Below are 20,147 nucleotides of genomic sequence, written 5' to 3'. Positions count from 1 at the left end.
TATCAGGAGGTGAGGCCCTTGGGATCTGCTTCAAGGGAACCCAAACCAAGACAAGTAGAACAGGTGTATACATGGCAACATGAATCCATCCTAAATCCATGGTGTTTCAGTCCAAAAGTAAGACGCAGAATGCAATACGTAATGCTAGCCTGGCCAACATGGTGAAACCCCGTCTCTACTAAAAATACAAAAATTAGCCAGGTGTGGTGGCATGTGCCTGTAGTCCCAGCTACTTGGGAGGCTGAGGCAGGAGAACTGTTTGAATCTGGGAGGCAGAGGTTGCAATAAGCCAACATGGCATCACTGCATTCCAGCCTGGGCGACACACAGCAAGACTCTGTTTCAAAAAAAAAAAAGAAAAAAGAAAATACCAGCAATGAGAAGGGCCCGGCGCCGTGGCTCACGCCTGTAATCCCAGCACTTTGGGAGGCCGAGGCAGGTGGATCACGAGGTCAGGAGATCGAGAACATCCTGGCTAACACGGCGAAACCCCATCTCTACTAAAAATACAAAAAAATTAGCCGGGCATGGTGGCGGCGCCTGTAGTCCCAGCTACTCGGGAGGCTGAGGCAGGAAAATGGCGTGAACCCGGGAGGCGGAGCTTGCAGTGAGCCAAGATCATGCCACTGCACTCCAGCCTGGGTGACAGAGCAAGACTCCGTCTCAAAAAAAAAAAAAAAAAAAAGAAAAAGAAAATACCAGCGATGAAAGAAAATACCAGCAATGAGAAATGCATGCATACGGCACCACACCAATTTTGCAAACAAAATGACATACATTAAATAAGTAAAATAAAAAAAAACAAGGTGGCTGCTATAAACAGCATCTGTGTTGCTTGAGGCCAGCCTGGCCAATATAGGGAGACCCTGTTTCCACAAAAAAGAAAAAAGGTTTCTAATTAGCCACATGTGATGGAACGTCTCTGCAAAAAATAAAAATAAATAAAAATTAGCTGCCCCAGTAGTCCCAGCTACTCAGCAGGTGGGAGGATCACTTGAGCCCAGGAGTTTGAGGTGGCAGTGAGCTATGATCATGCACTGCATTCCAGCCTTTTTTCTCTGAAAGAAAGAAAGAAAGACAGAGAAGGAAGGAAGGAAGGAGAAGGGAAGGGAAGGAGGGAGGGAGGGAGAGAGAAGGAAGGAGGGAAGTAAGGAAGGAAGTAAGGAAGGAAGGATAAAGAAAGAAAGAGAAAGAAAGGAAAGAGAGAAAAGGAAGGAAGGATGGAAGGATGGAAGGAAGGAAGGAAGGACGGACGGGCATATGTGTGTGAATTATTTTTTTTTTTTTTGAGACGGAGTCTTGCTCTGTTGCCCAGGCTGGAGTGCAGTAGCGTGATCTCGGCTCACTGCAAGCTCCGCCTCCTGGGTTCACGCCATTTTCTTGCCTCAGCCTCCTGAATAGCTGGGACTACAGGCGCCCTTCACTACACCCGGCTAATTTTTTTTTTTTTTTTTTGTATTTTTAGTAGAGACGGGGTTTCACCGTGTTAACCAGGATGGTCTCGATCTCCTGACCTCGTGATCTGCCCGCCTCGGCCTCCCAAAGGGCTGAGATTACAGGCGTGAGCCACAGCGCCCGGCCTATGTGTGTTAATTTTTTTTTTTTTTTTTTTTTGAGACGGAGTCTGACTCTGTCGCCCAGGCTGGAGAGCAGCGGCGCGATCTCTGCTCACTGCAAGCTCCGCGTCGCCGGTTCACGCCATTCTCCTGCCTCAGCCTCCCGAGTAGCTGGGACTACAGGCGCCCGCCACCACGCCTGGCTACTTTTTTTTTTTTTTTTGTATTTTTAGTAGAGACGGGGTTTCACTGTGTTAGCCAGGATGTTCTCGATCTCCTGACCTCGTGATCCGCCCGCCTCGGCCTCTCAAAGTGCTGGGATTACAGGCGTGAGCCACCGCGCCGGGCCATGTGTGTGAATTTTTAAAACGTGCCCCGACTGGGTAGAAGCAGCCCTTTTGAACAGAGGAGGTTCGATGGAAGAATGGATAAATGGGCCGGGCGCGGTGGCTCACGCCTGTAATCTCAGCACTTTGGAAGGCTGAGGCGGGCGGATCACAAGGTCAGGAGATCGAGACCATCCTGGCTAACACGGTGGAACCCCGTCTCTACTAAAAATACAAAAAATTAGCTGGGCGTGGTGGCGGGCGCCTGTAGTCCCAGCTACTCCGGAGGCTGAAGCAGGAGAATGGCGTTAACCCAGGAGGCGGAGCTTGCGGTGAGCCAAGATCGCACCACTGCACTCCAGCCTGGGCGACAGAGTGAGACTCCGTCTCAAAAAAAAAAAAAAAAAAAAAAAAAGGATAAATGAATGAACGAACGAACAAATGAACAAACGAAAGGATGGACAGAATATGAGAAGAGCCCTGCTTGGACCAGTGAGGATGATGTGCCATGCAGAAGGTGGAGGGGCAAATGTTCAACATTTATTCTAGGACTTGGGGGTTGTACTTCTAGAATTTGTTAGGGCAAAGTAACCCCTACTACCAGACCACAGTTATTAGTACCTCCCATTTGCATCTCCATGCTCAAGGGGGGCTGATGATCTGGGGTCTGATCATAACACCAGATCCCTGGCTAGGGAGCACCTCTGCCAGCCCGTTTCTGTCCTTGTCCCTGCAGTCTCCATCAGTAATCTTCCCTGTTGACTCCTAGGTCAGCAATACTGCCAAATGTTGAGCAGCGTGTGGGTAGCTCTGGGGTTCTCTCTGACCTGCACCTCAGCCCTCAGCCTCATCTCCCCTGCCTGGTTCCAGACCCCGACCTTCTCCTTTGGCATCCTCACCTACTGCTCCTGGCCTCAGGGCAACAGTTGGAACCAGAGCTGCGTGACCTTCAGTTCACTGGAGGATATTTCTGACTTTGCCTGGAAGGTGAGAGCTGGCTCACCAAGTCACTGGGTCTTCAGGGGCTCGTTTAAACTCATCAGGGCAGGAAAGCTGGCTGAGCGGAATTCGAGGAGGCTTTCCTCGCTGCCTGAGTGTCCCCAGTGGCTTCGAATTTGCCATTACTCTCCTTAGAACTGAGCACAGAGGTTCTTCAACCTGACAGCCCTTCAGAAACACCTGTGCAACTTTGCAAAAATGCCAAGTTCTGTGCTCCACCCAGAGCCCCTTCTCCGTAGGCGTGGGGTGGGGTCCGGCTACTGATAATTTAGCAGACATGCAGGATGATTCCAAAGGCAGCTGCCAGCCAATATAGCACCTTCGTGCAAATTAGGAAAAGGTGCCCCTTCTTTAGGATGCTCTACTGCCATCTGCTGGAAAGTCACTGTAATCAGTTTGCAAATCTATGATGGTCCCCAATGCGTCTCTGAGAGTTGTGCAGTGTACAACCTGCACACTCTTTCTTACCTGGCCACCCTCTAAACACTACTAGGTTTAAAAATGAAAGCTAAGGTATTAAAGTCCCTGCTATGATGCACATTGCCAAAATCAACAATGGGGAGAATGGGAAAGGACTCCTAGTCCAGCACCTCTAAGGAAGAATATACAGCCTTCAAAATTGATCGTTATAAGGGTGATGTAACAGCAGCTACCGGGTGCCTCTCCTGATGATCCTGGCATGTAGCAAGTGCTTAATAAAGGTACTATATGCTAGTCAGTCAATGTGGATCTTAATTCTGGCTCTACCACTTAATTACCCATGTGTTCTGAGGCAAATGACTTCAATTTCTTGGACTTTTATTGGACAGTTTATTTTCTTGGACAGTTTCTTTTTATGTAAAATGGAGATCATAATAGCACAAACCACATGCTGCGAGGACTCAGAAGCTGGTCAATGAGCAGAGGGAGCATCCACCTGCCCCTGTCCCAGCCAACACCCTTCTTTCTGTCTCTTCCCTGCAGGTGTCAGCTGTGATGCTCCTCGGAGGCTGGCTCCTGCTGGCCTTCAATGCAATTTTCCTCCTGTCTTGGGCTGTGGCCCCCAAAGGGCTGTGCCCAAGGAGAAGCAGTGTTCCAATGCCAGGGGTGCAGGCAGTGGCAGGTAAATCCAATGCAGAGGCACATAGTCAGTGCTCTAGACATACTTATGGAATGAATGAATGAATGAATGAATGAATGAATGAGTCTGTGAGCAGAGCCTGGCCTCTTGGGTCAGATCTCAGAGATAAACCCTAGGATTGTTGACTATTCCTGGTCCTTTGGCAAGCCAGAAATCAGGGGGAGGGAGAGATGGCATCCTTAGTGTCACCCACTCCTGCTCTTAGCTGACCCAATCCTAATAATCTGTCCCCCTTTGTTTCTCTCTCATCCATCCACTTCGTGTCATCCTTACCAGGGCCACCATACACAGTTGGGGATGTTGTGCACTGTGCAAGCATGCCCAGCTGAGAAGTGAGAAGATGCTGAAATCTAGCCCATACTTCACTTGCTAAACTGTGAACCTGCAAGACTGCATCTCTTGAGAAGGGTCTCTTTTCTGTAATTTATACATAGCTTTTGAATGTACTAGCCAGGTCTTCATTGCAATCTTCATTCAATTAATGCTCCACCATCTCTTGCCTGGATTACAGCAATAAGCACCTCACAGGTCTCACTGCTCTCACTGCTCCCCCTTAGTGTCTATTTGGCCACACACTGGACAAAAGAGTCCTGTTAAGCTGACATCAGATCATGCCACTCAGACTGGCTTATCCACCCTCCAATCACTTCCCATCATACTCAGAGCAAAATCTGAACTTCTTACCGTAGCCTATGAGGCTCCACCTAACCCAGTCCCCAGTCCCTCACCAATCTCATCTCTTCCTTCCTCTGCCAGGCTCAGCGTGCTCTGGCTATTCTGATTTGCAATCTGTTGCTCATATACACCATGCTTGCTCCCTCTGCTGGACTCTTCTTTGCCCAGATTTTCGCAGGTCTTGCTACTCACTTCATTACGGGCTCTGCTCAGATATCACTGCCTCCATGAGGTCTTCCATGACTTCTAGCTAAGGGATCTTCCCTCTCCTTAGATTCTCCATCTTCTTACTTTGCTTTATATTTTTCATAGCACATACTTACCTGAAATATCTAATCTGCCTACTTGATTATTGTCCCTTTTTCTCCAAAGAACATCAGCTCCATGAGGACAAGGACATGTCTGTCTGCCTTGTTATCACCAGCCCCTAGCACAGTGCTTCATACATAATGGGTGCCCAATAAACATTTGCTGAGTCAATTGATGGAGACATGATCCTTGTCCTAGGCTTGCTTGCAGTGTCTAGTTGGTGGGCGGGCGGGGGGTTGGAGGGCATCAGTCAGTGGATATTTCACATGATGGGGATGAGCAAAGGATGCTAGAAAAAACTCCAGGAAGCACCTGACCCAGTGTATGGATGGGCCCAGTGTATGGATGGGTTAAGGCAAGCCTCTTGGAGGAGGTCCCACCTGAGGCAAGTCTGGAAGAATGAGTAGAAGTTAGCCAAGAGTACAAGGGCATTTCTGGTAATGGGAACATGAAGAACAAAGGCATAGAGACAAGGGAGCAAGGCATGTGCAGGGAACTGAAAGTAGACAAGGGTGGCTGGAGAGCAGCAAGCGAGGCCAGGGGATCTTCTGATTTCTGTTATGAGTGCCCTGGAAGCAAGAAGGTGTCTAGTCATTTCATTAGTATCATTAATGTCCACTGCAGCACCTCTTAACAGTTTTGATGAATGAACACGTGATTGCATGGGTAAGCTGGTGAATGGATGAATGAGTGTGTTGATAAGTGGATGGATGAACTGATGGATGAATAGATGGATACATTGGTGGATGGATGAATGGATGGATGGATGGACTGGTGGATGGATGGATGGATGGCAGGATAGGAAAAATGGATAGAATGGAATATGGATGGATGGATGGCATGATAGGAAAAATGGATAGAATGGAATATAGTTGGACGGATGTAGGATGAGGGATGGGTGGATGGATGGATTGGTGGGAGGCAAGTGGCTAAGTAGGCAGATGGACAGATGAATGAATGAGCGAATAAATAGGTGGATAGAGGGATGGAGAGAATAAGTGGAGATGAACATGGTTGAGTGGATGGATGAGCAGATGGACAGAAGGGTGGAAGTGTAGTTGAGTGACTGGGTGGATAAAAGGAGAGATGAGCCAATAAATAAGTGAATGCATGGATGGGTGGGTTAGGGAATTGCATAAATGAGTGGGTTGGTAAGTGGATGGATGAACAATGAATGAATGGGTGGATATTTTAGTGGATGGATAAGGAAAATGGGTATACTGGATGGATGAATGGAAGATGAGGGTGGATGATGGGTGGGCAGATGGATGGGTGGGAGGCAGGTGGTTAAGTAGGAAGATGGATAGAAGGATGGATGGGTGGGAGGCAGGTGGTTAAGTAGGAAGATGGATAGAAGGACGGATGTGTGAATGGATATGTAGATAGAAGGATAGAGAAAATAAGTGGGTAAGAGTATGTTTGAATGGATGGGTTAGTGAAGGGACAGATAGTTGGAAGCATAGTTGAATGAGTGCGTAGACAAAAGGAGAGATGAGCCAATAAATAAGCAAATGAATGAATGGGTGGGTGGATAGATGGATGGGTGGATATAGGGTAGATGAGTCGTGGGATGGAAAGTTAGTGAGGTGCCCCTTGGCCAACACATTATCTTTCCTTCCTGATATCTCCAGCTACTGCCATGATTGTGGGTCTGCTGATTTTCCCAATCGGCCTTGCCTGCCCATTTGTCAAGGAAGTGTGCAAAGCCTCCTCCATGTATTATGGTGGGAAGTGCCGGCTGGGTTGGGGTTACACGACTGCTATCCTCAATGCAGTCCTGGCCAGCCTCCTGCCCATCATCAGCTGGCCCTACACGACCAAGGTCCAAGGGAGGACCATTATCTTCTCCAGTGCCACCGAGAGAATCATCCTTGTGCCAGAAATGAACAAATAAAAATCTCCTGGGAGGAGCACAAAGGGCACACTCCAGAGTTTTATGAAATCATCATGTAGCCAACTTCAAATCCCATCTCTGCTCCTTCTTGCTGTGTGACTTCAGGCAAGCCACTTTACCTCTCTGGAACAGTTTTTTCTTCCGGAAAATGAAAGTTGAAATCATACCTACCTCATAAGGTTGTTCTGAGAATTCACTGGAGATACTCTATGTAAATAAAGCACTTTGCACCATGTCTGGCACATAGCGTTCAATAAACATTGTCTACTATTATTACAATCCTTACCTCAAGGACTGTGCTGAGAATTCAACATCTTCATGAAAAGTGCCCAGGCTAATTCTGAGTTCATGGTTGTCACTCAAAAACTAAATTGTTTAATTGGCATGTGCATATTCTCTCTCCCTTCTCTTTTTATAATTCTTCCTTGTTTTAGAAAATTTGAAAATTATTTATTTTCTCATCAAGTATTTAGTGAGTGCCTATTATGTATAAGATTTTGAGCCAATAGGCTGGGAGCGATGGCTCACACTTGTAATCCCAGCACTTTGGGAGGCTGAGACGGGTGGATCATGAGGTCGGGAGTTCGAGACCAGTCTGGCCAATATGGTGAAACCCCATCTCTACTAAAAATACAAAAATTAGCTGGGCGTGGTGGTGCATGCCTGTAGTCCCAGCTACTCAGGAGGCTGAGGCAGGAGAATTGCTTGAACACGGGAGGCGGAGGTTGCAGTGAGCTGAGATCGCACCGCTGCACTCCCACGTGGGAGACACAGGGAGACTCTGTTTCAAAAAAGAAAAAAAAAATTTGAGCCAATGTTGGGTTGGGGAGAAGGAGTTAAGGACCTTTCTCACCCCTTATGCAAATAATCCCATTGATGTGGAAACTACACTGTTACCTGGGACCCTTTAGAATCCATTTCCAACCTCTCTCTTCAGGCTCTTGTCACCCACCCAACCCCTGTGCCTCTCCTTCTAGCCACAGTAAACTTCTAAGCCCACAGAAGTCCTATTCCTGTGGCAGGCCAGGACTCACCAAATGCAGGCCTCCATAACAACTGTTTCAGCACTGACTGAGTGGTTAAGTTTAATGTTAAAAGTCAGTGCCCTTATACAAAGGCTGGAATGTAACAAAAGCCCACCAAGAGTTTTGCCTAGGCCTTTCCTGGGCCTCAAAGCATGACAAAGTAACGAAGGAATTCCTAACACGACCCATTTTAGGATTAAACAAATTTTACTGGGGGTCTGAAGAGACTCCCCAGGCCTCCACAAACAACTTTATTAGAGGTCTGAAGGAACCCCCCAAATCCCCGTGATTTAGCAGGAGACAAGATAAGGGTAATCATCCCATTACTTGGACCCATTTAGATTAGTAAATTTACTGAGGCTCCAAAGGAAGGTCTTTGAGACTCAGACCTTAGTTACAGATTAAAAGAAGTTAGTTAATTAATTAATTAATTTTGACATGGAGTTTTGTTCTTGTTGCCCAGGCTGGAGTCCAATGGCGTGATCTCAGCTCACTGCAACCACTGCCTCCTGGGTTCAAGCGAGTCTCCTGCCTCAACCTCCTGATTAGCTGAGATTACAGGCATGTGCCACCACACCCAGCTAATTTTTTTGTATTTTTAGTAGGGATGGGGTTTCACCATGTTGGCCAGGCTGGTCTCGAGCCCCTGACCTCAGGCGATCCACTCATCACAGGCTCCCAAAGTGCTGGGATTACAGGCATGAGCCACCGCGCCCAGCCCACTTACATCTTTAGATGAATGCACACTTACATGTAGACATATAACTTAGAATATATAAGCTCTGGAAAACTTTGTAATTTTGAATTGGTCTGGCAATAATTTCCAGACCTTCTCCCTGTAACTGGTTACGGAAATAGAAACTCTCTTTCTCCCCAGTTCATCTGCATCTCGCTATTGGGCCATGAGAAATCGCAGCCTGACCCTCAGTTTGGTCTGGGAACATTCCCGCCTCTACAGCTTGGCACATGCTGCTTCCTCTGCCAGGAGTCAATCTGTCGATTTCTTCTGTGTTGACGCATTGCTCTTCTTCGGGAGCAGTACCCTAATCTTCCTGTAAAAAATGACCCACAGTTGGCCAGGCGCCGTGGCTTACGCCTGTAATCCCAGCACTTTGGGAGGCCGAGGTGGGTGGATCATGAGGTCAAGAGATCGAGACCAACCTGACCGACATGGTGAAACTCCATCTCTACTAAAAATACAAAAATTAGCTGGGGGAGGTGGCACACACCTGTAGTCCCAGCTACTCTGGAGGCTGAGGCAGGAGAATTGCTTGAACTTTGGAGGCAGAGGTTGCAGTAAGCCGAGATTGTGCCACTATACTCCATCTAGCCTGGCGACAGAGTGAGACTATGTCTCAAAAAAAAAAAAAAAAAAAAAATGACCCACAGCCACTCTGTGGCCACCTTGGGCTTTAAGATGGATAAATGAGCCCTTCTGGCAAATCAAGCCTGGTCAGAATGATTGATTCAGAGTTGGGCATGGGCTCTGTGGAAGCTAGTATGGAGGAGAATAGAAGCACGAATGGAGAGAGGTGGAGCTCTAAGAACTTCATTTGAACATCTGGACCCAGCCATACTTGACTCCTATCTGCAGAAGACATGGTCTTAGGCAGCTCTAGGTTGGCATCTCCTAGCATAGCTGCCCCAGAGTAAAGAATGAACTTCTCTTTCCTCTCTTGGTATATATAAATCCCAGGGAAGGGGTCTGATCGGCCTGCAATGGGTCATGTGCTCACCCCTGGGCAGGGAGGGCCATGTCAGGAGTCTCACTAGAAGGCCACTGTTATAGTTCCCCAAAGTTGAGGGGGTGCTGGTACCAGAAGGAGGGAAGGATGCTGAGCAGACAGAAACACTCAATGGCCAGTTCTCTCTTTAAGGGAGTCTTTCTTATCCCAATTTCACAGAAGTCAAAAGCAAGGCTCAGAGAGGTAAAATTACTTGCCCCAGGCCACACAGCTGATCAGTGGCAGAGCTGGGATTTGAACCCAGGTCTGTCAGACTCTGTGATAGATGCAAACACCTGGATTTGTTTCCTCTGTCCCCATCCATCCAGCTCATCATAATCAAACTCTTTTGGCTTCAAACACCCACCCAAGAATATACATGAACAACCCCCAGGAGTGATTCCATTGTTCTGAAGACACATAGATCACAGAGAACACAGCTTGTTATTTATCTTTCAGTACGAACAATAAGAACAACTTGACAGCTTTTTTAAAACAGAATAGAACAACAGAAAAAAAAGTAATAGCAAATCTAGGAAGATACCCCAAGGGGTTCAAATGGACTGAAGACCAGTGGTTCATTTCAAGTGTTAGCAGCAGCACTTCAGTGCAAATCTGTCTCATGTGGGAAGATTCCTTAAGCCTCGGGCAGATCCCAGTACAAGGAGAGGCAAGTGGAAGCCAGCAAATAGAAGCTCAAACTCAGTCTGCACATCACCTACTGGTGCTTGGAACATGCTGCCTCTTCTCTATAATAATGTCACTATGGCCCCCAAGTTTCTTAATTTTCTCTTTGAACTGTTTCAGCAATGCCAAAGGGAATGATTCTCCAGCCGGTAAAGCAAAACCAGTTACAGACAGACTCTGTCTTTATTTGACAATAGAGGGAGTGCTGTAATTTTCTCTTCATCAAAACAAAAGGCATCCATTGTTTGCAAGGAGCCCTGCACCTACAAAGCCTGGAAATTACTGTGCCCACAAATTTGAAAAAAGAAAGCCAGGTAGACATTGGAGCGTCCCTGTACCACATCCTTATGTAATGGAAAGTCTCCACAATCCTGTTGGTCATTTGAATTCTGCTGGAGTTGACTTAGAAATGGACTGGCAAGCTGGCACTTCAAAAAGTGTCAAATTGTGCTCCTCTAGAGTTTATATCTGTCCTGGGCTCAAGCTCTCAATATGCACAGTGGCTTGGAAGCCAAAAAGATGGGGAGCTGGGAGCCCTTTCCTGACAGCAGAATCAGATGCAGACCACAGTGTCAGTGTAGATGATGCTCCTGCCAAGAACTGACGGCCTCATCATACCAAATTTCGGAGTTTCTCTAAGACATAGCCCAGAAGGGTCCAAGGCTCACCCTTTCCGGAGTTCTCCTCCTACAGCCGCATTCTCTTAAGTGTCAAAGTTTCACTTGAGAACCTAAGAAAGGTAGACGATGGGAACTCAGGACAAATGGCTTCCCACCCCCATCCTCAGTGATGCTGAGGGGCAGAGAGTTCCAGTGAATGAGGGTGGAGGGGCCAAGACTGAGTCCAGAACCAAAGGAGGCATTATTATCTCCATTTTGCAGAAGTGGAAACTGAGGCTAAGAGGTGTGAAAGGAAACTACTCCAAATCACTAAGGAAAACTGCAGCTGGAAACTGCTTAGGGCAAACATACCTCTCATTCCATTCAAAGTTAGCTCTCTGCTCACTGAGCTAGATGCATATCTGATTGCCACCTTTGGAAAGGCTAATCAGAAACTGAAAAGAATGCAACCGTTTGTGTCTCACCCATCTGTGACCTGTAAGCTCCTTCCCCACTTCAAGTCTTCCTGTCTTTGCTTCAAGTTGTTTCGCCTTTCCAGACCGAACCAATGTACTTCTTACATATATTGATTGATGTCTCATTTCTCCCTAAGATGTATAAAACCAAGCTGTGCCCTGACCACCTTGGGCACATGTCATCAGGACTTCCTGAGTCTGTGTCACAGGCACGTCCTCAACCTTGGCAAAATAAACTTTCTAAATTAACTGAGACCTGCCTCAGATTTTCTGGGTTCACAGAGGTAAAGGCACTTGCCCAAGGCCACACACCCATAGTACCAGATCTGGGATCCTACATTATTGTTCCCCGAATATGTGGACAGAGCTATATGACATGATTTTAGTTGGTATGGTGAGAAAGTCATTCTTTCTTTCTTTTTTTTTTTTGAGACACAGTCTCGCTCTGTCGCCAGGCTGGAGTGCAGTGGCATGATCTCGGCTTACTGCAACCTCCGCCCAAGCTATTATCCTGCTTCAGCCTCCTGAGTAGCTGGGATTACAGGCGCTCTCTCCCTCCAACACACCTGACTAATTTTTGTATTTTTAGTAGAGACAGGGTTTCACCATGTTGACCAGGATGGTCTGGATCTCCTGACCTGGTGATCTACCCGCCTCAGCCTCCCAAAGTGTTGGGATTACAGGCGTGAGCCACCGCGCCCAGCAGAGAAAGTCATTCTTGTTTCAACTCCCCTTTGAATCCTCCAAGAAGAAAGGCTCACGGGGTACTAGCATGTCTTCAATGCCTCTCAAACTCTTGCTACATCTCTCTGAGAGAGAGAAAGAACAGGCTTCAGACTCAAAGCCTTTGGTAAGAAATACTATTTTGTAAAATAATCATTATTTCCTTTGACAGCCACATTCTATTCTTTTTTTTGAGACGGAGATTCACTCGTTGCCCAGGCTGGAGTGCAGTGGCGTGATCTTGGCTCACTGCAACCTCCACCTCCTGGGTTCAAGTGATTCTCCTGCCTCAGCTTCCCAAGTAGCTGGGATTACAGGCACTCGCTACCATGCCTGGCTAATTTTTGTATTTTTAGTAGAGACAGGGTTTCACCATGTTGGCCAAAATGGTCTCGAACTCCTGACCTCAGGTAATCCACTTGCCTTGGCCTCCCAAAGTGGTGGGATTACAGGTGTGAGCCACCATGGCCAGCCAAGACAGCGAACTTCTATTCTAAGAGCATCTGATGAAAAGAAAAAAAAAGATGAGAGAGAAGAGAAATCCCATCACAGTCCCTGATTACACCCTTACTTCCCTTCCCCCTGGGCTACCGAGATCTCAGGCCTTGGAGAGAAGGACAGAGGGGAAGAAGGAAGATAAAATAAAATGGCATTAACATGGCTGCCAGCTGTTCTGAAATGGAAAGGCGAGGGTCTCCCAAATTCTTGGCATGAAAAGTGCTTCTCAACTGCCCGAAGTTCTTTCCTATAAGCCAAAAGGAAAATTCTAGGAGAAAAGGAAATGGCAGATGGTTTAAAAAAAAATTGGAGCATCCAGAAAGGACTTCACACTGCAGTCTTGCTCTGTGTAAGACCAGCATCATTCAGGTAGAAAATGTGAGCACAGACACTATCCAAGTGCTCTTTGATATAAGGAGAGGAGGCAAAAGAAGGGGAGAGAGAAGGGGGAGGAGGAAAGGAATATGATGAAGGGGAAGGAAAAGAGAAAGAGGTGCAGGAAAGGGGGATGAAGAGGAGAAGAGTGGGGGCCACGATGCCAACTACAGGTGCCCATGGAAACCAAGACCACTTCTTCAGCCCCACTGAGTCGTGAAAATGTGCCTCATGATCCAACACCCATCTTTTCGCACCTATGCAAAGTTCAAGTGTATTTATTTATTTATTTATTGAGACGGAGTTTCGCTCTTGTCGCCCAGGCTGGAGTGCAGTGGCGTGATCTGAGCAGCTGGGATTATAGGCACCCGCCACCACACCCGGCTAATTTTTTTGTATTTTTAGTAGAGACGAGGTTTCACCGTGTTAGCCAGGATGGTCTTGAACTCCTGACCTCGGGTGATCCGCCCACCTCGGCCTCCCAAAGCGCTGGGATTACAGGAGTGAACCACCGTACCCAGCCCGAGTGCATGTATTTAGAAAAGCCTTTACAAAAGCGAAAATGTTCTCTTAGGATTTTTTTTCCCTGTAAAATATACTGCCAATGATCAAAGGCCAATAGTGCATGTGACCAGGCATCTGTGCACACGCAACAAGTGCCCAGCACTCCCCAAGGTCTGGCCGTGCGAGGCAGCTGCAAACAACAGTGGCGCCCTCCAGGAGGAGAGCCCATGGACAGATTTCAGGTTGAAGTCAGAGAAATGAGACTGGAGGCTTCAAGGGACAGTGGCAACATCAGGACCAGTATTTGCTCTGAGAGGCTTCCCCCAGGAGGAAGCATATGTTCCAACTAAAAGAGCCCCCACCTGCCAGCTGCTGTGGGTTTCATTCTTGCCTCTGCTGGGAGTCTTCCAAGAAAGTGGTGATGTGGCATACCCAGGCAGCCAATGCCACCTGCAAACTCCTCCTCTACTTTGCTGGCTTAGTTGGAAATCTTTTTCTATTTAAAATCTGAAGTTTTGATGGTGCTCATTATATTAAATCAGGCTGTGCTTCCGTAGCTGAAAACTAGTTTTCCTCAGTCCATGTTTAGAGACTGATGGAGGTGGAGATCTGTGCAAGGTGCTCACTGCCTGATGACTATAGTTCTGAATGGCAGCCATGAGTGAGAACCAGCGATGTTGGGGGAAATGAACTCGTTGTCTTTGGGAGCATTGGAGGTGAGAAATAAGCTAGCTCAGCAGTTGGGATTCAGGGAAGTGTTAATTTAGAGCTATGCTCTCATGTCAAATGGCTGACTGGGAACCCCTCTTGTGCACTGGACCTTTGGGAATGTGGTAGACTCTTTGCAAAAATGGCCTCAATTATCTCCCAGCCTGGATCCATGCCCCTTTTCTTTTTTTGAGACAAGATTTTGCATTGTCACCCAGGCTGAGGCACCGTAGCATGACCATGTCTCACTGCAGCCTCTGTCTCCTGGACTCAAGCAATCCTCCCACTTCAGCCTCCTGAGTAGCTGGGACCACAGACACATAGATACATGCTACCACGTCCAGCTAATTTCAATTTTTTTTTTTTTTTGGAGAGACGAAGTCTCATTATGTTGCCCAGGCTGATCTTGAACTCTTGGCCTCAAGTGATCCTCCTGCTTTGGCCTCCCAAAGTGCTGGAATTACAGGGGTGAGCCACTGTGCCTGGCCCATGCTCCTTTTCAGTGTCACTTTCCAGAGACTCTCATCAGAAAGTACAGTCTATTTCCCTACCCTTTGAAGCTGGGCTTAGTCACGTGACTTACTCTGACCAACAGAATGTGGCAGAAATGACTTTATGCCAGAGAAGCTGAGACCAAGAGACAGCATGTGTTTCTGCTTACCTTCCAGGATCAGCCATCATAGCCATGTAAACAAGCCTAAGCTAGCCTGCTGGAGGATGCGAGATGCGAAACCCAGTTTCCCCCACTGCCCTAGCCAACAGCCAGACAACCATCAGAAGCAGAGTTGCCATCTGGACATCAGCTGGCCACAGACACATGAAGTCTGAGAACAGAAGAACCTCCCAGCTGAACTTAGCCTGGGATGCTGACCCACAGAATTATGAGCTAAATACATGGCTGTTTTAAACCACTACGTTTTGGGTCATTTGTAATGCAGCATTACTTGTGGTAAGAGCCAACTAATACAAGAGGTCAGAAGTGATTCACCTTTTCTGGGAAAAGGCCAGGCAGCTATTGCAAAAATCTCACCCCATATAGGGTCACTGGGGTGTGAGTGGCAGGACACAGTCTTCAGAAGCAAGCATTTCTTTCTTTCAAATTAAAAAAAAAAAGACAAAAAAACAGATTCACATATTTCTCTATTTATATATATTTTCTCTCTATATAGACACAACTCTTCAGCAAACATTTACAAGATATGTGGGCCACACTGAAAAAAAGAGTGCACTCCGCGGACAGAACAACTCCCACGCATCCAATTCCAGGACACAGAAACACACACAACATACAGAGATCTGAACAGGCACAGTAAACCAAATAAATACGACTTATTCCAAATCACAACCACAGATGCTCTCTGGAACATCACAAGAGAAGGCAGAGAAGAGATTTTGTGCTGTACTTTGAGACTAGTCTGTTAAAAAAATAAATAGGAATCAGAAGGTCTGGGACCCGGGTCTCACTAAAATAACATCCTCTGTAAAGAACAGCTGAACGGCAAAATACAGTTTTCTCCGGAGGGGCCTTCTGCACATTTCTTCCTGTCTTGGGAAGCTGGGGGACATAGGGGAGGGAGACGCAAGTCTAATGGCAGCCAGAACGTTGCCGTCTCCCGTTTCTGCTTTGGTGGGGGTAGGGTAGGAGGTGGGAGCCGGGAAGGCTACTGTAGCCTCGAGTCTCCCACAGAGCTCTCTTCAGGAAGTAAGGGCTGACTAGACCTCTATCCACCCTGCACCAGACGTTGGGCAGAGGTTGGAGGTTCAGGTGCAGTTGAAGTTGCTATACCGAGGGAAAAAAGCCTTTACAAGCACACAAGGCAAGGATGCATCCCCATCCCGGTGTGCTCAGGGTGGGAGGACTAATACACCCCTCTGCAAATGCTTCAATACATTGCTTTACCTATCCTCTCCCCTCTCCAAAATCCCAGCTGCCATTCTTTGACCACCCTAGAGGCAGCAGGTCTCCCGGGAAGAGACTTTCTCTCTGCTGCTTGCTGGGTTTCCCCCATTCCGGGTGCATTCTCAGAACAGAAGAGCGGGCAAGACTGCTCTATCGAAAGGACAGGTAGGCAGAGTAAACTAGCTCACTTCGGGTCTGTTTGTGGATTGGTGATACTCTGTGTGAAGACCTGGAGAGGACTGTTCCCAGACCTAGCATGGCCCTGGACCCAGTTCGTCAGCAGATGTTTCCCAAGGAAAACACACATCACCCTCTACCCTAGCTGACCTCTGCCTTCCTTTTCCTCCTTTGGCCTGAGTGAGTAATTGCGCTTAGAGAAAAGCCGCACCCCACCACCATTAAGTGGCTTTCACCAAACACACACCTTTCCAAGACCCAATACTTAGAAGGAGAGGAGGTTTTCCCTTGCAAGATGGCAGCAGGATACAGACTCTGCCCTGCCTGGGGGGCTCTGAGCAGGACCCCAAAGAGCTCTGATCGTCTCATGCCTACAGACACTTTTTGGGTCCACCGCCTATGTGGGGAGATGCTTTTCTTGAAAAGAAGAAAAGTATCTTCTGGCATCAGACAGGAGAAAAAAGGAGAAAATACAACAGATGGAATCCCAGACTCCAAGAGAGATGTGCGAGGGACTCTTGTGTGTCTTGTCTTTTTTTTTTTTTGAGACGGAGTCTCGCTCTGTCGCCCAGGCTGGAGTGCAGTGGCGCGATCTCAGCTCACTGCAACCTCCACCTCCCAGGTTCAAGTGATTCTCCTGCCTCAGCCTCCCAAGTAGCTGGGATTACAGGTGCCCGCCACCACACCCAGCTAATTTTTTGTATTTTTAGTAGAGACAGGGTTTCACTATGTTGGCCAGGCTGGTCTCAAAACTCCTGAACTTGTGATCCGCCCGCCTTGGCCTCCCAAAGTGCTGGGATTACAGGCGTGAGCCACCATGCCCGGCCTCCTATGTGCCTTTTCTAAGTGAGGGGAAGCCTCAGGACCAGGGTGGCTTAGCATCAAAAGAATGAGGGAGGGAGTACATTTGTAGTCCCTCCTCCAAGCCAGTGGTTCTCAAATGGGGGCAATTTTTCCCTGCAGGGAACATTTCGCAATGTCTAGAGACATTTTTGGGGGCTGTCACAACCAGGGGTATGGGTGGGGGATGGCACTACTGGCATCTGGTGAGGCCCACGATGCTGCTCAGCATCCTACAATGCAGGGGACAGTCCCCTCAAAAGAATCACCTGGCCCCAAATGTCAGTAATGTCGAGGTGGAGGGTCAATCTCTAAGTCAATCTTTAGCCATGTCCAGAACTTCGCCAAAGACCCCTTGCAGAGGAGCATAGAGGTAGCCCCACACACCTCTTCTACACCAATTTCCAAAAAGAAATTCCCTCCCCAGGTCTCATCTTACAAGACAGTTTAGAAGGATAGGGAAAGAAGAAGAGGAGACCATTCTGGGCACCAGCAAACAAAGATGGCTCTTCCTTCACCAACAACCCCCACCTCCTGCAAGGGAGGAACGCCAGACTTGGGCAATCTTTGGTCAAACAGGAAAATGTAAGGCTGAATTGAAGGGGTACTCCCTCCACCCCACCTGCCCAAAAGTAAAAGTCAGGGTAGTTTCTTTGCGCACTGAACTCCATGCTTGTGAACAGACACCAGGACCCCGCTCCAGGGGTGGCTGTCCAGCCAGGAGGAAAAGTAAGCAGAGGAACAGCGGGGGCAGCTTGGCTGAGGCTGCCGGGGTGAGGTGCCCCTCACTTGTTCTCAATCAGAGTCTGCACCTTGTACACGAGGTCCCGCGCCAGCTTCAGGACTTGCTTGGTGTTGTGTCGCTCAGCCATTTCTGAAAGAGCAGAAGGAAAAATCTCATGAGCCTCCTTCTGTGTCCAGTCTTAGGGTACAATTCCAGCCCCTGGAGGCTTCTCTGGGGGCGTCTCCATCACAGATTGGCTCAGGAAGCAGACGCCCTGGAGAAGGCCTCTACCTCTGGACCTCAGTTTCCTCATCTGCAAACTGGGGACTGGAACAGCAGCCACCTCACCAAGTTACTGTGGGGATTGAATGGGATAATGCTGGTTCACAGGATGTGCTATAAAAAGGTGAGGTCGGCCAGGTGCGGTGGCTCACGACTGTAATCCCAGCACCTTGGGAGGCCAAGGCAGGTGGATCACCTGAGGTCAGGAGTTTGAGACCAGCCTGACCAACATGGAGAAACCCTGTCTCTACTAAAAATATAAAACTGGGCGTGGTGGCGCATGCCTGTAATCCCAGCTACTCAGGAGGCTGAGGCAGAAGAATCACTTGAACCCAGGAGGCAGAGCTTGTGGTGAGCTGAGATTGCACCATTGCATTCCAGCCTGGGCAACAAGAGTGAAACTCCGTCTCAAAAAAAATAAAAATAAAAATGAAAAGGTGAAGTCCTTCCACCCCTCTCCTATAAACAGAATAACTGAAAGCAGTGCTGGGCACACAGTAGACGCTGAAAGATATGAAAAGGAGGAAGCAACAGAGGGAGGAAAGATGGAGAGGGAAGAGGAGAAAGGGACAAAAAAAGCAAAGAAAAAAATAATTTTATCAAGAGCCACACAATGTGGTCAGACTCCTAAGCCAAATAATCCTAAACTTAGACATTTATCATAAATAAACCATTTAGTAGAAAGAAAAAAAAAAACACTAAAACTAAGACATGGTTCCCAAACTGGGTACCAAGGTACCCCAGTGTGTCATAGTGAACTTACAGGGGCACTGTGGAGTATTTGGGTATTTTGAGGGAAGCATGGGAATACTCCATCTAAGTTGAGCACCACGTCAACTGTTAGCTGGAGTGAGTTCACAAATTTCACTACACTCCCATCAATAACTTTCTTTTTTTTTCTTTTGAGACAAGGTCTCACTCTGTTGCCCAGGGTGGAGTGCGGTGTGCTGTGATCTCGGCTTATTATAACCTCCACCTCCCAAGCTCAAGTGATTCGCATGCCTCCTGTAATCCCAGCCTCCTGAGTAGCTGGGATTACAGGTGTGCACCACCATGCTGGGCTAATTTTTGTATTTTTAGTAGAGACAAAGTTTTGTCATGTTGGCCAGGATGGTCTGGAACTCCTGACCTCAAGTAATCCACCCGCCTTGGCCTCCCAAAGTGCTGAGATTACAGGCATAAGCCACTGTACCCAGCATCCCATCAATGACTTTGCAGGTTTTCAGCAGCTGCTGCAATAGAAAGTAAGTGCCATGGGCCAGGCCCAGTGGCTCACGCCTGTAATCCCAGTACTTTGGGAGGCCGAGGCGGGCAGATCATGAGGTCAGGAGATCAAGACCATCCTGGCTAAGATGGAGAAACCCCATCTCTACTAAAAATACAAAAAAATTAGCTGGGTGTGGTGGTGGGTGCCTGTAGTCCCAGCTACTTGGGAGGCTAAGGCAGGAGAATGATGTGAACCTGGGAGGCAGAGCTTGCAGTGAGTCGAGATCGCGCCACTGCACTCCAGCCTGGGTGACAGAGCAAGACTCTGTCTCAAAAAAAAAAAAAAAAAAAAGCCAGGCACGGTGGCTCACGCCTGTAATCCCAGCACTTTGGGAGGCCGAGGCGGGCAGATCATGAGGTCAAGAGATCTAGACCATCCTGGCTAACACGGTGAAACCCCATCTCTACTAAAAATACAAAAAATTAGCCAGGTGTGGTGGCGGGTGCCTGTAGTCGCAGCTACTCAGGAGGCTGAGGCAGGAGAACGGCATGAATCCCAGAGGCGGAGCTTGCAGTGAGCCAGATTGGCTACTGCACTCCAGCCTGGGCGACAGAGTGAGACTCCGTTACAAAAAAAAAAAAAAAAAAAAAAAAAAAAAGAAAGTAAGTGCCATGTGAAAATCAATATGGAACAGAAAACAAAAGAGGTGGTGTCCAATCTGATTCCAAGGCTTGAGAAGGTATGCAAAGCCCAATGGGTGCACACACCCCATTAGCAATTGTGCTTATTCAGGAATGATGTAAAAATGTTATTTTCTTT

The 20,147-nt window shown here is 47.8% G+C and overlaps 2 protein-coding genes across 9 annotated transcripts in view; one reads left to right on the top strand and one right to left on the bottom strand.

Annotated features, from left to right (window-relative positions):
* The first annotated feature begins 2,651 nt into the window (after positions 1 to 2,651).
* Positions 2,652 to 7,363, top strand: LHFPL7 (LHFPL tetraspan subfamily member 7). Its single transcript, XM_024240029.3, has 3 exons — positions 2,652 to 2,869; positions 3,845 to 3,983; positions 6,617 to 7,363. The coding sequence occupies exons 1-3, from the start codon at positions 2,669 to 2,671 to the stop codon at positions 6,877 to 6,879; spliced, it is 603 nt and encodes a 200-aa protein (XP_024095797.3). The 5' UTR covers positions 2,652 to 2,668; the 3' UTR covers positions 6,880 to 7,363.
* A 7,962-nt stretch (positions 7,364 to 15,325) lies between these two features.
* The window catches only part of SGSM1 (small G protein signaling modulator 1), a 119,550-nt gene continuing 114,728 nt past the window's right edge, over positions 15,326 to 20,147 (bottom strand). For all 8 annotated transcript variants that reach the window (XM_024240028.3, XM_024240027.3, XM_063722810.1 and 5 more), the window contains one exon: positions 15,326 to 17,989. In XM_024240028.3, the coding sequence (XP_024095796.3) occupies positions 17,901 to 17,989 (89 nt within the window). In that variant the 3' untranslated portion in view covers positions 15,326 to 17,900. The remainder of the gene's footprint in view (positions 17,990 to 20,147) is intronic.

Source organism: Pongo abelii, chromosome 23, assembly GCF_028885655.2.
Source record: "Pongo abelii isolate AG06213 chromosome 23, NHGRI_mPonAbe1-v2.0_pri, whole genome shotgun sequence".
Classification (NCBI taxonomy): Eukaryota; Metazoa; Chordata; class Mammalia; order Primates; family Hominidae; genus Pongo; species Pongo abelii.
Note: the sequence above shows the minus strand (reverse complement) of the source record. Positions and strands in the feature narration are given on the sequence as shown.